The 17,259-nt window shown below is 41.5% G+C and overlaps 1 protein-coding gene and 1 pseudogene across 2 annotated transcripts in view; both read right to left on the reverse strand.

Annotated features, from left to right (window-relative positions):
• Positions 1–17,259, reverse strand: part of UNC5B (unc-5 netrin receptor B) — a 291,480-nt gene that overhangs the window by 72,898 nt on the left and 201,323 nt on the right. For both annotated transcript variants that reach the window (XM_073596705.1, XM_073596706.1), the window contains exons 2-4: positions 7,912–8,133; positions 5,861–6,004; positions 5,366–5,469 (exon numbers count right to left, since the gene is read on the reverse strand). In XM_073596705.1, coding sequence (XP_073452806.1) covers positions 5,366–5,469; positions 5,861–6,004; positions 7,912–8,133 — 470 coding nt within the window. The remainder of the gene's footprint in view (positions 1–5,365; positions 5,470–5,860; positions 6,005–7,911; positions 8,134–17,259) is intronic.
• Positions 13,475–13,901, reverse strand: LOC141105425 (short transmembrane mitochondrial protein 1-like; annotated as a pseudogene).

Here is a 17,259-nt window from a genome sequence, read left to right on the forward strand (position 1 = left end):
AACCAATAATAACATAAAATAGGATTTTTTCGTCATACTTTTCTTTGAGTACATTGTGGGACACAGAGTCAGGCTAATATTCATTACCTGCTGGGTTATACTCAATTTCCAGGTGAATAGACACTGGTAGACCAAAGGTCTTAGACAGGAAGTGATCCCCTATATAACCCCTCCCACACAGGAAGCACTCTGTGTCCCATGATGTACTCAAAGAAAAGGATTTTACAGGTAAGTATGACTAAAAAATCCTATTTTCTTTTTCATACATCATGGGACACAGAGTCAGGCTAAAATTCATTACCTACTGGGACGTCCCAGAGCAATAGCCTTGAGGGGAGGGAGGCACCCTGCCAAACAATAGCCATCAGAACTTATACGGCAGCCCACAGTACACTGCAGCCGAAAGCTGAATCCTCGGCTGCTTGAACATCCACTTGATAAAATTTTGTGAACGTATGCACTGGATACCAGGTAGCAGCTTTACAAATCTGAGTAACAGATACCTGATGGCAAAAAGCCCAAGATGTTCCTACACCCCTGGTAGAATGAGCTCTCACCCTAAAGGATGGAGCTTTATGTTTCAGACCGTAGGCCTGAATGATCAATTGACGGACCCAATTGGCAATGGAAGCCTTGGAAGCTGCCTGCCCCTTCTTAGGTCCTTTTGGTAAAACAAAAAACGAGTCTGATCCTCAGATCTCCGCAGATCTAGACAAATAAACCTTGACTGCACGGACAACTTCCAATGAGTGCAGTTGTCTCTCTTCTGCCGAGCGAGGCTGAGAGAATAAAGAAGGCAAAATAATGTCCTGATTTAAATGAAAGGCCGACACCACTTTTGGCGAAAAGGATGAAACAGGTCGTAACACGATCCTGTTGTGGTGAAGGATCAAGTATAGTTCCCTGCACTAAAGTGCCTCCAACTCCGACACCCTTCTAGCCGAGGCGATGGCCATCAGGAAGGCTAGCTTGCGTGACAGCAAGTCTAATGGAATTTCCTTGATAGGTTCAAATGATTGTTTCTGTAACACAGACAACACCAAGTTCAAGTCCCAGGGGCACATAGGTGACCTAATGGGGGGAAACAAGCAAGTTACCCCCAGCATAAAGGTTTGAATCAGTGAATGGGAGGCTAAAGGCCTTTGGAAGAATACTGATCGGTAAAAAACTTGACCTCTGATTGTACTCAAAGCCAATTTGATTTCCACAGCTGACTGTAGAAAAGAGAATTCTCCCAAACATATTTTCTGGCATTTTCTGGCTTCACACCAAGCAATATAAGTCTTCCAGACCTTATGAAAAATTTCCCTAGTGAAGGCTTTTCTAGCATTCACTAGGGTAGACAATACTGGTCCCGAGATGCCACTGTCCTTCAGCACCCTGGCTTCAATAGCCATGCTGTCAAATATAGAGACTATAAATTGGAGTGGAATATAGGACCTTGAGACAGTAGATCAGGGCGACGTGGAAGCGTCCATTGCCCGTCTATTGTCAGTCTCACAATCTCCGGGAACCAGGGCCTTCTGGGCCAGGCTGGTGCCACCAGAATGACTGGAACCCCCTCTTTCCGAATCCTGTGCAACAAATGTGGAAGGAGAGGGATCGGAGGGAAAGTATAAACCAGGGAGTACTGGCTCCATGGAACCATCTGTTCCGATTGCCAGAGGATCCCTTGTTCGGGACACAAATTGCTGTAGCTTGTTGTTGAACCCGGATGCCAATGGGTTGACCTCTGGCCATCCCCAACGCTGGCAAATTTCCTGGATTACCCCTAGGTGTAGGAACCATTCCCCCCAGGCAGATCTGCTGGCAGCTGAGATAATCTGTCTTCCCATTCTCTACTCCCGGGATATGGGCTGCCGATATAATCGGCACATGTCCCTCTGCCCAGGCTAGTATGGGGTTCACCTCCTTCAGAGCTGAACTTCTCTTGGTACCGCCTTGGTGGTTTATATAGGCCACTGCAGAGGCATTGTCGGACTGAACCCAGATAGGGCGGTCCCTGAAGCTCCACCATCCAGGACCGTAGGGCCAGATGTACTGCCCGTAATTCCAGAATGTTGATGGGCAGGATCTGTTCTGTCCCTGACCATTTCTCCTGAGCTCTGAGCCCTTCTAGGGTTGCTCCCCAGCCTGAGACACTGGCATCTGTAGTCAGTACTCTCCAAGTTTTCCCTTTCGCAGTTTCTGATCCTGCAACCACCAGTTTAGGCTTAAGCGTGCCTGAGGAGATAAGCACATTGGATAATCCAGGGCTTATCCTCTTCTGTTCCAGGCCAACAAGATGTCTTATTGTAAAGGCCTGGAATGGAACTGGGCATAGGGCACTGCTTCGAAAGAGGATACCATCCTTCCTAGAAGACTTATAGAGAGCCGAATAGAGGGTTGTCTGGAGCCCCTTATCTGGCGCACCTGCACCTTCAGGACACAGATCCTTACATGTGGCAAGAATACTCTTGCTTGAACCGTATCTAGGATCAGACCTAAATACTTTAGACTTTGAGCTGGTTTCAGGGCTGACTTTTCGGTATATATGATCCAGCCTAAGCTTTTCAAATACCGCACTGTGCATATAATGCTCTGTTCTAGAGCCTGTAATGAGTGATCTCTGAGCAGGGGGTCATCCAGATACCCGAGCACTAGGCTCCCTTGGGCCCTTAAAAGACCCAGTGCTGGTGCTAGGACCTTTCTGAACATTTTCTGAGCAGTAGCAAGCCTGAAGGGTAGAGCCACAAACTGAAAATGACGTTCCTCTACTGCAAAACATAGGAACCTCTGATGAGGTTAAAACATAGGAATGTGTAAATACGCATCCTTTATATAAGGACAGACTCCATCCGAAAGGACTGTATCAGTAGATACTTGTTCAGTGATCTTAGGTCCAAAATGGGCCTTGTGTCCCCGTTTGGTTTCTGAACCGTAAACAGGTTTGAGTAAAACCCTCTGCCCCTTTCGGATACCGGAACCTCTACAATCACTCCTTGATGCACTAGATGATGTAGTGCCTGAAGCAATAAGTTGATTTTTGGGGGATCCGAGGGAACGCTGGATCTTAAAAACCTCTGAGGGGGAACGCAACTCCAGCTTGTAACCGTGAGATATAATTGAGGTGACTCATTCGTCCTTAATTATTGTTCTCCAAATGTCCGCAGAGTGCAGCAGCCTTCCCCCCACTCTATAGAGTGGGGGCGTCCCCTCAAAAGGAGGGCTTGATGCTGGGTTTAGAAGAATTTTGGACAAAAGCTTTGTGTATTTTTTTTTTTACAAGTTGCCCCTCAACAATGCATCCATTTATGTCAGGGTAATTTGAAACATTTACTATGGAATATTTCACCAGACTTAAAATAAAATATGGTGAATGACTGTTCCTACATCAGAGACCATGCCATATTTTTTAAAAAAAGTATTCTTAGAAATTTTAGTTGAAATATATCTGAGCTTCTGAAAACACTGGTTTCTGTTTGACTGAAAGTGAAACTAAAGGAGAGTGATTAAAACACCCAGCAGTTGTTATTGTGGTCTGTGCCTCCATTAGGGCGATTCACCTTCTCTATTAGTCCTGTTTACCATTATCATTGAAAGTGAAAGTAAAAGAGAATCCCAAATTTTGAGTTGCCCCCAGAAAAGTAATAGAGAAGTCTTCCAATGGAGACACTAGTTATGGTGACCTGGGGGGCCCAAGGGATTCCCTGAATTTGCATGGATATTCTCTCACTTCCTATTTTGGCTATGGGACAGGAAGTGAAGTTAAATCTCCCCAAAGATAGCACAGATAGCAAAAAAAAAATCTGACAGGGGTTATAACACTCCCTTACTCTATCCAAAATGAAAAAAAAAGTTTTACCTGTAGTTCTACTTTAAGTAATTTGAAGTCATAGACCTGTAACAAGCATGCTGTATTCTTTCTATCAATATATGTTTGGGGTCTGTGACTTAGACAGCATTGAAGGCATCATGTCCACCAGGAAACTAGGATAATGTAAAGAAAAGTTCAGCAATTGCAATCTCCCTTATTCTCTTATGACATCTTCTCTTTATTCATCTTCCGCTTGCAGTCCTGACGCTTTGCTCCACATCCAGAGGCAATGAGAAATATATTTGATCTTTTCTCCTCTTGGTATTGGGGGGGGGGCATGTAATTTTTTTCCCTGGGGTGTCAGCGCTTGTGCTTGGCAACTGGGGGGAGAAAGCTCTCAACCCTGTGTAAGCTCCAAGCACAGGTTCACTTTAGAGGCAATTTAGCAACAAATGTCTATTGGCTGTTTTTTTTTTTTTTAGAACACTGGAAGAACATTGTGTAAACGTGTTCTGTCAAACTCTTAGTAAATTAATAGCTGTGAAAAAAAGCAGTGCAATTAGATCATAGAATAACTCATTTGTGGCTGCATACAAATAATTCTACTGAGCAGTAAAAAAATGGGCAAGCATTGTGAATTGATTAATCAAAATGAATCACTTAATAAAATACACATCATATCAAAACTAAAGTAGCTGCTCACCTGGATATGGCTCGTTTATCTTTCTTATCTTTGCTGTTATTTATCTGCCAAGGCTTTGCAGGTGGTAGGTTCTGTAGGATAGCGACATTATTTTCATCATTTGTCGGCTATCTGCTTTTAAAGTGGTAGTAAACTCTCATGCATCATTTTTTCCTATAGGTAAAGGAGATTTTACTGTCCATGCAGCCAGTGATGTCAGCGGCGCATGCGATCTGAAGGAACAGCCACCCAGGTCATTCCTTCAGAGTCCTGTGCCGTAAATGGTGGCTCCTGCGCGTATGTGCGGAAGTGACGTCATCACGCCTCCGGACACTTACACAGCTGGAGTCTGTGATCCTGGAAGGAAGACCGGGTGAAGCTGAAAGCCTCGTCAGCAGTGACAGTGGGCCACTGAAAGGCTTTGTTCTAAGGTAGGTTTCACATAATGTGCATACTAGCACATTATGGCTTTACCTTGCAGGTTGCAAAAAAAAAAAAATAATAAAACACAGTGGTTTACTACCGCTTTAATATAACAGCCAAACTTTCCCATTTGAGAAGCGACTATTGCCAAAATTGCAGCCAATTTTTTTTTTTGTAGCTGGCTATATGCTCAAATTTGATATGTTCAAAACATCCTAAATACAGGACCACCACCAGCTTTCTTATAGACTTATACGCATTCTATAATGTAAAACAAAGCACAAAGCTATATTACCTTCTGACAAGCTAGCTCCTTTTTAGAATTGAAAAGGTCAGCAATTATAATTTACAAAACAAGATACGACTGCTGGGAGATCAGCAGAGAAGAAGTTCATGAGCAAACCATTGGTATATATATCAGAGCTAAATAAATCTAAAAACACAATAAAACAGAGATATCATACCTCAGCAGGTGGAATGCCTTCTGGTGGACGACACTGAAGTAACACTTCTTGTTCAAGAGGTACTTCTTTACCCAACGGTTCCTGGTCAAAGTTCTTTCTCAGATCTGTGAATATGAAAAAAATATATATATAAATGAACTTATAGGAAATATATACTGTACTATATAAACTAAGAGTGGAATACTTGTAGATAAAAACAGGAATATTTTATATAATTAACCTGTTTGAATGAGATGTCATTATATATTTAAATGATATGCAAAAATTGTGTAAATATAAAAAGTCAATACTATCTTTGGTCTTTAGAACTATTAAATGTATAGCTTCACTACTGATTTAGAAATGAATCAGCTGCAAGGCTGAACTTTGCAAATATCACCACAAGATGGCAATGTTGTCAACATAGCTGGCAACCGCCATTACAATAACAGTGATTATCCTAGACCTAAACAAACCGTTCTCTAGTAGAACTAACTATACATGGATTAAACTTACAGGCTATTCGGACATAGGACCGACGGCTCTTGGTGGTTCCAGCTGAGCTCCATGCCACGCACTGACACCAGTAATCCTCCAAACCAAACAGTTCTTCTACCTGCTGCCTGGACACTTCGATTTGGACCTCCCGAACCATAAGACCTGAAAGAGGATTTTGAATGTTAACATTTAAAGTGCTTCCTAATGAGCAGCCAACAAAACACCATGCATGTGGCAATATGTCAAATGGCAGGAAATGACACTGTGATATATGGGCTGATATATAGTAAATATAAAAATATCTGCTAACTCAGTTTTAAAGGGTAGCTTTCCCTAAAATAAAGAGAGGGTTCGGTATAAGGTATTAGGTTCCTCAAAGAAAAAGCTGCAGCCCAAAGTTATGTTTGGTGATTCATGTCAGATGGAACAAAAAGGGAAATATCTACTTAGTGGGGACACAGATCGCATTTAATAACCTGACAGAGGTTCTAACCCTTCCTCACACTATCCAAGTTATTTTGATAGTACTTTAACATTTAGGATACATTCACACTAGCCTGCACAGTAAAATGCAGCATTTTAGCATTCAAGCTAGAGCAGTGTCAGCTCTGGCAGAGAGAAGTATGATGCGTGTTTCAGCTTGTTTTCTTTTCTCAACTTTATCTGAAGTGTCACACAGTGACACTTCATTCGTGTCACTGCACAGGAGTACAGTATGTTGTGCTGCTGTGCGGTGATGTGGTGCCATCCACTGCGATGCAGAAAAAATGAAGACATGTTTCTTTATGGTTCTCTACTTTCAAGAAAGAAAGAAAAAAAAAAAAACTCAACACGCTCCCTGCTGCTGGCTGGTGGGGGTCTCCCTGCACATAACTGGACAGCATCACTACTGCGCAGCTCCGATACCAAAGCCTTGATCTGCCTGGCTTTCTCCAGCACAATGCAGCCCTGCCTTCCAAGGCTGGATTGCCAAGGTGGTAGCTTCAGCAGTGGTGAGCAGATGGGCCTCCACCGATCAGCATCGATAGGTAGGTGTAGGTTAATGGGATTTCTACATTTTGTCTCAAAGTGGAAAAGTTTTTGTTATCTAGGTTTTTGTCAGATGTAATTATGGGGACTAAATTATGATATGTAGGGTTTTGTCTAAAAGTTTCATTAACATGTTGACAAGGGAAGGAAGGAGGAACCGACTTTAAGTGGTGAACATTTTAGTTACAGGTGACTTTTTGGATAGAAACAAAACTCGCTAGACATAGCAGTCACAAGTGGGACTACATATCATACCACCAATTAGCACTGCTTTAGCATTTGGCACCTTTTTTTTTTCTTTACAACTGCATGTTTTACTAAACGTTTAGCCATATTAATTGAAGCCATGCACAACTATTCCCTTGAAAGATGTAGATACCTTGGAGACTTGTTTCCTGACATGGACTTTTGTTGCTGTGAATGTTCCAGTTAATCCCAGTGCACGTGTGTTAGATTATATTAACTCTTTACTTGTTTCATTTAGACAACAATTCTGCTTTTTTTCCTATATCAAGGTAAAGTTACAGCAATTTGGTAGATGGATGAAATGTCACAGATTGGACCTATGACCCCATATTTATTAGATTCATTTCTGATAGCAAACTTTATCTAATGGCCAAAATCTGGTATTCTTTTCTGAAATACATCAATGGGAAAATAGACCGCATGGATAGGCCATCGGATGGAGCTGATGATCATAAAAACGAATCTAGTACATAAAATATTGGGGAAACTCATCCAGCCTTCACAAAGCTGTGACATTCGTCCAATGAATGTTTCATAGATAGACCCCTATGAGTGTGATAGAGTCTAAATCATTGTTAATATATTTGTTGCTGTACTGAAGCTGAAGAATGCATCTTATGAGGTAGTGACCAACTTTTTAAGCAGGTGAGTAGGGGTATGGGCATTTTAGAGAGTACAAAGGGGGTCAGGAAGATAAAGGGCCTGGACTTGCAGTAAAAAGGAGTGCTTGACTAACAATTCTGTTTTTTAGATGCTATTCAGAATGTTTACTTGGGAAAACAGAAAATACTCACCTGTTAGATCATCCACCCTCTCCTTAGTAATGTGATCATTCTGATTGACCCACTCCCCATTGCATTTAAAGTAGATCTGTATGGCTGGGTTAGCTTTGCACACAAGCTCTACTGGCTTGTTCTTTACTATGTAGGCATCTTCTGGTTCCAAGAGGAAATGCGGTAGAGATTCTGCTGGTGCTGAAGGGAAGGAGTCCGGTAGAACATCACTGTACTCCACTGCTGCAAAGGAAAGGAAACACAAAGTAAGAACAAAATATGAAAATGTCAAGATCTATCATTACTACTACAAACTACCAGCAGGTTCTATTAATGGTTGTCACCGGGTTAAAATGGGCTACATCATATCAACCAGTTTTATTGAACATAAACAGATTCCTTTACAAACTTAAAAAAGTGCAAACAGTGTGGGGAGGAGATTGAACTTCACAGCACATCACATTAAAGTGGCTGTAAACCTCAGACATAAAGCACATTAAGCACACTCTAGTGTTATTTCTGTCTTCTGTTTTATTCCTCTGCTATCAGCATGAATCACTTCTGACAAGTTTTCCTGACACCAAGAGAAAAATGGTGACAGGGGAGGGATCTCCAGCTGATTGGCAGCCTCAGCTCTGTACCTGTGAGCTGTGGGAAAGGGGGGGGGTGTCCATTCTCTCCAATCAGCTCTCAGAGCTCTCCTCACTGAGTTCTGCAGTGTGTAATTTCAGCTGTCTGTCCCCTTTTTTACTGACAGCTCATTATAAATTCCAGACTTTTAAAGCATGTAGAAAAAAATAGTGAACGTAGGAGCATTTGCTTCATCTCTGTGTATCACCGGATGCCAGTCACTTCACTGGGTATGTGGAAGGTTTTACAACCATTTATTGTTACAGTAGGGAGATACTATTTTACACTACCAGTCTGAAACTCGAATACCCCGTACACACGAGTGGAATTTCCTTCGGAAAAAACTTGGATGGTTTTTCCGACGGAATTCCGCTCAAGCTTGGCTTGCATACACACGATCACACAAAAGTTCTCTGAACTTTCGACCGTCAAGAACGCGGTGATGTACAACACTACGACGAGCCGAGAAAATGAAGTTAAATGCTTCCGAGCATGCGTTGAATTGTTTCCGAGCATGCGTGTTTTTTTGCGCGTCGGAATTGCATACAGACGAACGGAATTTCCATCAAGAACTTTTTCCGTTGGAAAAATAAAGAACCAAATCTCAATCTTTTGCTGGCGGAAATTCAGACAGAAAAAGTTGGATGGAGCATACACACGGTCGGAATATCTGACCAAAAGCTCCCATCACACTTTTTTTGACGGAAATTCCGACCGTGTGTATGCAGCATAACTCCATCAAAAACACCATAATTATGGATGAGGATTCTCTTCAATATTATTTGTGACCACGGAGGTTCCCAAGTCTGTGCCTATCACTGAACTAGACCATATCCTAATCATTCACTGCAAAAAGCGGTTAATATCACCAGTTCGAGCATTTTGCAAGGTTTAATAAAAGAAAAACAACAGCAATAGCCCAAAGCAACCAGAAAACAGCTTACAAAAGTTTATTTTAAACTATACATAGATTTGAGTTAATCAGGTGACAATCTCATGTCCAAATGACCACTATCTGGGATTCTCACAGACCTGAAATATCAGCTCTATAGAACTTTATGCAGTGGTCTGGCCCGACGGCAAAGGTATCATGTCCACATGGCTGACCACCATCTGAAGCCTAGAGGCAGCTTCAACAATACCACCAATTCCAGAATGATTGGTTCTTAGAGAGCTTAAAAAGGAACTCCAATAAGAAGAAGTTGCTTTGTAAAAGTAAAATACCTATAATTGTTTTCTATATCTGTTTGTGTTTGGCAAAACTCTTATGCCGCGTACACACGAGCGGACTTTCCGGCAAACTTGGTCTGCCGGACTTTTCGACGGACTTTCCGAATGAACGGACTTGCCTACACATGATCAACCAAAGTCCGACGGATTCGTACGTGATGACGTACGACCGGACTAAAACAAGGACGTTCATAGTCAGTAGCCAATAGCTGCCCTAGCGTCGGTTTTTGTCCGTCGGACTAAAATACAGATGAGCGGGCTTTTCGACCGGACTCGAGTCCGTCGGAAAGATTTGAAACATGTTTAATTTCTAGGTCCATCAAACTTGTGGGAAAAAAAGTCTGCTGGAGCCCACACACGATCGAATTATCCGACGGACTCCAGTCCGCCGGACCAAGTCTGCCGTAAAGTCCGCTCATGTGTACACTGCATTATAGTCATAAATGCCATACACCACTGTAAGTTCTGAATGTCCAGCGCTGAAACTTAGGCTGGCCACACATGGACTGAAATTTGGCTGGTTCAGCAGGGACCAGTTGAGTTTTGATCCATGTGTGGCCACTGTGGTTGAACAGAAGTCAATCTACCAATCGACTTCTGTTCAATCACCCTGTTATTATTTTCTTGCTTGATCAGCACCACAGGCAATAGGCTGTAGCACTGATCAGTGTATTCTGGTGGTGGGGGAGTCTCCCTGCTGTCAGAATACAATGACACAGAGGGGAGGATTCCTCCATCCACATCAAATATGTAAATGGAGGAATTGGGTCCATGTATAGCCAGCTTTACCGTCCGGGATCTAGTCAAGTTTTCTGAGCAGGTACAATGACACAGAGGGGAGGATTCCTCCATCCACATCAAATATGTAAATGGGGGAATTGGGTCCATGTATAGCCAGCTTTACCGTCCGGGATCTAATCAAGTTTTCTGAGCAGGTTGATTGCTCTCTGAAGGCCACTGATTAAAATGCCATAAGGTGCTCAGGCATCTTCACAGTAAATCACTTTTTAGATTGGTGAACACGTGCCAGTGTGAATGATGCCTAAACGACATAGGCTACATATAGCTATACAGAATAAAACAATACCAAATTGTCAACAATTGACATTAAAATGGTTTGTATTTGAGGTGTTAGTTGCATACTTTTGCAAATATATGTAGAAACCATGCTTGTCATGGCCTCTCTGTGAAGTGTGGTCCCTAACTCTATTCTGACAGAGGATTCCCAACTTAGGTCATATATAGCAATTAATAAATTGAGGACAGGTATGCCTGGATGTATAAGGAGAAAACAAAAATCCTCCCTTGCAGTGGGGCTTTTCTTGAGGGTTAATGCTCATTTAATTCTAAGGTACCACAGGCTCTTTTCCCATATGCTCTGGTGGTTGCAAGTCCTTTGATGTCATCAAGTACAATGCAGGATGCATAGCTGTGCACTGGAGATGAGGACAATAGGTGGTGGACTTCCCCCAGAGTGTAGGGGAGAAGAAAAGATTGCTTGGGAACAGGGGAATTGGGTAAACATAATTGCTTTTTCTGGTACACTAGATCTAAATGAGCATCTAATCTTGGAAGGTGGGGATTTTTTTCTTTCCCTAGAGATAGCCTTTAAAAGAAGCAGACCCAAAAGAGGCCAGTGCTGCCCATTGGCAGCGGAAAATTTCCAGTGTGTCTCTGCACCAAATCCAGCAAGTAAAACAAACAAACATTCTAAGTTTATAATGAACTGATTTAAAGAAGAAGTGTGGGGTTTTAATAAAATAAACCTACATATTCACCTAGGTCGATTAGATGTTGCATGTGTTCCCAGCTGGCTCTACACCAAGGACTGAGCAATCAAAGACCATTGACTGCTCAGTTCTTGGGTCCGCTCTCAGTACAGTGGTGGCTGTCAGTCACTGCTCTCTGCTCTGCCCCTCCAGTGCTCACTGGAACACCAAACTGAGCATGGGGCGGGAGCAGCTGGCTCAAGTTTTTTAGCGGCAATATTGTTGGAATCTCTTCAGAGCCTGAACCGGCTCTGTGATGTCAGCGGACAGCGGGCTAATCTGAATCTGGGTCATAGGAGTGCAGAACTAAGTGCCTACAGGAGAAGTATGGCTAAAAAGAGCTTTGTCCATACCTCTCCTTTAAGCTGTTGCCATTTTCTTTTTACATTAAGTCACACCTCATTACCCTCAACCCCTTACAAAATTATTTGATTGTATTTCAGTTCATGTTTGGTCACTTACTGCAGAAAATATAGTAATAAAATGAAATCAGTTCCACTAAAAATACAGTTAAAATAAAACACAATTCTCATAAATTAAGGATATTTTTCTTTTTGTTTTATTGAGGGAGAAAATTGAGGCAACATTACACCATCTAAATCACATAAAATGGAAAATAATAATGGTACTTGTGCATTGTTTGTTCCTGTTTACAAAGAACAGGAAAAAAAAAGGAAAATTTTGACTTTAAAGAATCAAAAAGGATGAGAGCAGAGACGCTTGCTGGCTCGTTTAAAATCCATTTAGGGAAAATTGACTTTTCATTTCCAGTTTTTACACGGCACTAAGAGAAAGCGGCAGGACATTTGTCATAATCCATTAACTGCTCTTTTGGAAATGATGAATTAAACTCCAGGCTAATTTCTTCATCTATCTATGTCTTTCTTTCACTTGTTGTCACCATATCACCCTACCATTGACTGCCAGAGAATATTCAACCTGACTTCATTTTAAGACAAATTTTCCCAGCATCCTCTCAATTGTACGCAATCCTAAAGTAACAAGTGAGTGCAGAGTATCCCACTGTCCCTGACATGTGCGTGGGTGAGCTTGGAATGGAAGGTTACCTACAGCGGGACATTATATTCAAGGTAGATTCAACACAGGTACCCATTTCTGAAAATGTAAATGACAAATGTGCCAAGGTTTTCTCAATACCTGGCATTGAAATTGTAACAATTTAATTACTTCACTCTGGAAGTACTGTAAACTGTGATTATAAAAAAAAAATAAATCTGTATTTTCGTTCCAATTCTGGTTTCAAAAATGACACTATTCTTTTCAAAGTTACAGACTAAATTAGAGATCATTATACAATAAATTAAAATAATACTATTTTCAAGGTTTAAAGTCAAACTCCAGTAACATTTTTTATATTTTAGATATTTTATTATTAATAGTTATCAAACTTTATTAAGCCCTTTAAAGCCAAAAGCGACAGTTATCTTTTGAAAGATCCAGTCTAACGGTTATACAGTTTTCCCATCACAGAGTCAACCGCAATATGCACTCTGCTGGGGCAAGGGGTAGGAACACCCATAAAAGGCATTTCTGCTGGAAGGAATGTAGAAATTGAATAATATATTTCCCGAGTGTGTACATCCTCAATGCCATCCGCCCGAAGGAGCTTACAGATATATAGAGATGTAGACCAGAGACACAGGGATTCTTGGCCAGGATGCAGCACTAAGGCTGGGTTTACACATATGCAAATTGGATGTGGGTTTCCTCGCATCCAATTCGCATGACAGGCGAGTGTGACCGGCCCGCAATGGAGCCGGTTTACACGTCTGGGGAGGCCGCATTCCAGATTGAAAAAGGGTCCTGTGCGTGCTTGGGTTTGATTTAGGTGCGAATTCAGGCAAAAATTCGGACCCGATTCGCACCTGACCCGGTGAACAGACACGCACCGGACCCCAGGCATGAACCAGCGGCCATACATATGTGAACCCGGCCTAAAACTTGTCACTCGGGGGTTTCTTTTTAGCTTACAAATTTTTCTTGAAGCCTTCCACTTTTTTTTGCTAAGTCGGGCACCTCGTACATCTGAACCACATTCCCTAAGACAAACCCCAACAGAAACTGAAACATGTTGCTCCTTCACCCTACATAAGCTACCCCAGTAATTTTTTTTTCTTTCTTTTGGACAGAACAGGAAGGGGTTAGGACCTCTGATGAGTTTTTACTGCTGTCTGTGACTACATTGGGAAGATATAACCCTACTCCCTGTCCATGTGACACTAGGTCAAGGATCCTGGATAATTTGGGTGACAAGGATTGAGCTCAAGGATAGCCAATTCAAGGAATTAGTCTAGTCACCAGCTTTATTTACCATTTTTCTGCCCATTTTATTAAAAATGTAAACTCCCTATACATCAGGGTGTCTCCTGTAGGGGTTTCAACATCACACCAAACAATAGAAACCCTTTCAGCCTCCTGGCAGTCCAAGTATATTCATGCCATGTGTCTGTTTCCATGCCAAACGAAACTCAGACATCGGCCTGGTCAATACACAGGCAAATGCACCACTACTGTGTATACACACTTGCTGCTTCCTTGTAGCCAGAACTACTGGGGGAGGGAAGGCTTGAACAGTAGTCAATACCCATACTAACCCAGATAGCATGGATAACTTGCCACAAATTTGTGGCAGTGTTGAATTGTAAGTCTGTTAACTTGCTGCACATTTTCACTGACAAGTTGGACACTTGCAGAGCACTTTAAGCACAAATTCTAGCTGACACTTTTCCAATTTGTAGCAAATTTGCGTGGCAAGTCTCTAGCAAGAGCAAAGTTGCAGTGGTGAATCTACAGCAAGAGCTCTGCAAGTCTACAGCATGAAAATTCATCCACAGTGACCCATGTGATGGGATGACTATTGCACAACATAACTGACCCAGAACTTGCAGCAGACTTGCAGAATGTTTGCAAAGCAAGTTGATCGGGAGTCATGCAATGCTGACTTGCTGCAATTGTGCAACACATTTGTGAAGCCTGGCAAGTGTAGCAATAGCTTAGCAAGTCATTTTCAAACTTGCAGCACAATTGCTTGCTATCTGGGAAAAGGGCTCTGCACACCTGCACCACCAGAATATTGGTTGTGGGCAAAATGTGGATACAAAGTAGGAGTCTTCATCCCACCCAACACTCTACAAAGTCTCCAGGCTCCAGGACCCAATCCAAGACTTACTGTACTAATCCTGGAGAAAACGGACAATCCAATCTCCTCCATATAAAACAAGCACCTCAGTCTGCCTAGGTGAGAATTCTCTGTGCCAAATAACCCTTCCCAAACCACAACATGGAGCAGCACTGTTACTACAGACTAGAGCTGCACGATTCTGGCTAAAATGAGAATCACGATTTTTTTGCTTAGAGGATAGATCACGATTCTCTCACGATTCTCGCGGCGTAACATCATCTTTCACATTAAAACAAAAAAAATTGCGCTAACTTTACTGTTTCTTTTTTTTTTATTTATTGAAGTGTATTTTTTCCCAAAAAATTGCATTTGAAAGACCGCTGGGCAAATACAGTGCGACATAAAATATTGCAGCAATTGCCATTTTATTCCATATTAGAAAATATATATATATATATATTTTATCTCTAATGTTTGGGGGTTCCAAGTAATTTTTTTTAGCAAAAAATATTGATTTTAACTTAAGAAGTGTCAGAAAAAGATTTAGACTTTAAGTGGTTAAACTTCCTGCATTTACACGTTGTTTAAAGCTTGGCAGACTGCCCAGGTTATTTGTTTACACAGAGAAGTTTATCCCTTTGATCTAAGAAGGAAGTTAGATACAATGTTTCAAGTTCTAAACTTGGCAGAATGCCTGGATGTTTTCTTTTGACAGCTGAGTGAGCAGATAATCTCTCCACTTGTTTATATGAAAGAATCGTCAAACTCAGCAGGAGAGATCGTCAGGGGAGGTGAATCGAGATCACGATTTTTTAAGGATTAATTGTGCAGCTCTACTACAGACAGTTTTTAAAAACCTGATAAAAATATGAACTTGTTTGCAGCATGGTATCAGCTCTGAGATCATTATTCCTCCAAAACACGAAACAGATTCCTTCCCCATTGTTTAACTTTGATTTACCACTGATGCCTGATGTTGTCATCCAAAATGAGAAATCGGCTTCTATATGCTCTGTTTTTGCTACCAGTATCTGTGGTTCTCCTATTTTGCCTTAAGGAATACACCAAGAATAAACAGTTGTTAGCCAATGGACATTTAAGTATGTTTTTCCCTCTTATACGCAGTTAATTTGTTTCCCTGATTTAAGTACCCAGGGACTTCTAAACAGATGGTAGCAATGCATATGAAAACCTATTTAGGCCCTGTGAAGGGGCTGCATTGCCTTTGAGACACTGTAGGGTTTAGTTAAACATTGCTTTTGTAGTCACCATGCAAAACACTGTCAAAACTATTAGATCGTAATTGTAGATCTTTAATTAGCACTAATGAAAATGGCATACACTCCAGCAAGTTAATGGATAAATCAATAGAGACAGATATGTATAGATATAATCTTTCATTTTAAGAACTATCAGCGAAGATAAGTACTTTAAAGCAAACTTGTCGCATGAAAAAAAATACTATTGAAGCTGACCAAATGCAAGCACAAGAGCCGACTGCACATAAATTTATCTTCCTGCGTGCCCCCCAAAGTCCCATAACGCATGGCACTCAATATGCCGCTGCTGATTACCAGCTAAGAAATAGGAGTACCGGCACACCCTGTCTGCAGTGCTGGATAGTGAGGCTGACTGCAAATGTTTTAAAAAATATGGGGGAGGATGTGCCATCTGCAAAGGAAAGCACCCTGAGTTTTGAGGCACTGAGCATTCATGCAGACTAAGGTGAGTTCAGGTACTTCTTTGCGCCTACTTTTAAGTTTTGCTTTCAGCTTAAAAATTATTTTATGTGACAGGCTTGCTTTAAATGTATAATCCAGGAAAATTAGGACCAGGGGATTACCGCTCCAGGTGGAAATGTGGATATGAGACTCTCCTCGGAACTGGAACACCAGGTGCCGGCTAAGCATATAGCAACTTGAGGCAAAAAAGAAGTTCTGGACAGCCGCACTCCGGAATATAGCCTTTATTAATAAAAAGTCCAACAAATACAAGCCACAGCAAAAAAATGGGACAAACGAACTGACGCGTTCCACACTTAACAGTGCTTAGTCATACTTCTTTGCGCCTGCTTTTAAGTTTTGCTTTCAGCTTAAACATTATTTTATGTGACAGGCTTGCTTTAAATGTAAGCTTTAGTTTTAACCATGTAAATCCAAGGTGCAATTTTAAAACAGTGCTGTCATTACAATAGTCACGGTGGCGTTTTAAACAGTGCTCAGTGAAAGTGGATCTTCTATTTCTGGCAACTACACCTAAACTTTGTTTTCTTATTTGAGGAGTTGGTAATGGTTAAACCCTTTTTTTGTTGTGTTTCCCATCTGAGAGACTTTCCTTAACATCCTATGGAGAATATTTCTATTTTTTATTTTATTTTTATCAATGATTATTTGAAAAGCTCTAAAAGGGCTCATGTACATAGCCACAAGGGGGTGCAGCATGCATGACAATCCAGAACTACCATTAAAACTACCCTGGGACCCACAGCTGCTACAGACAGCCGCCCATAGACAGCAATTACAAGATGTGGCTCTATGCGCCCATACTTGCATAAAGTACGTGCACGAACATATGCCCTATACGACGAAAGTCTGTGTT

This window comes from Aquarana catesbeiana, linkage group LG08 (assembly GCF_042186555.1).
Source record: "Aquarana catesbeiana isolate 2022-GZ linkage group LG08, ASM4218655v1, whole genome shotgun sequence".
NCBI lineage: Eukaryota > Metazoa > Chordata > Amphibia > Anura > Ranidae > Aquarana > Aquarana catesbeiana.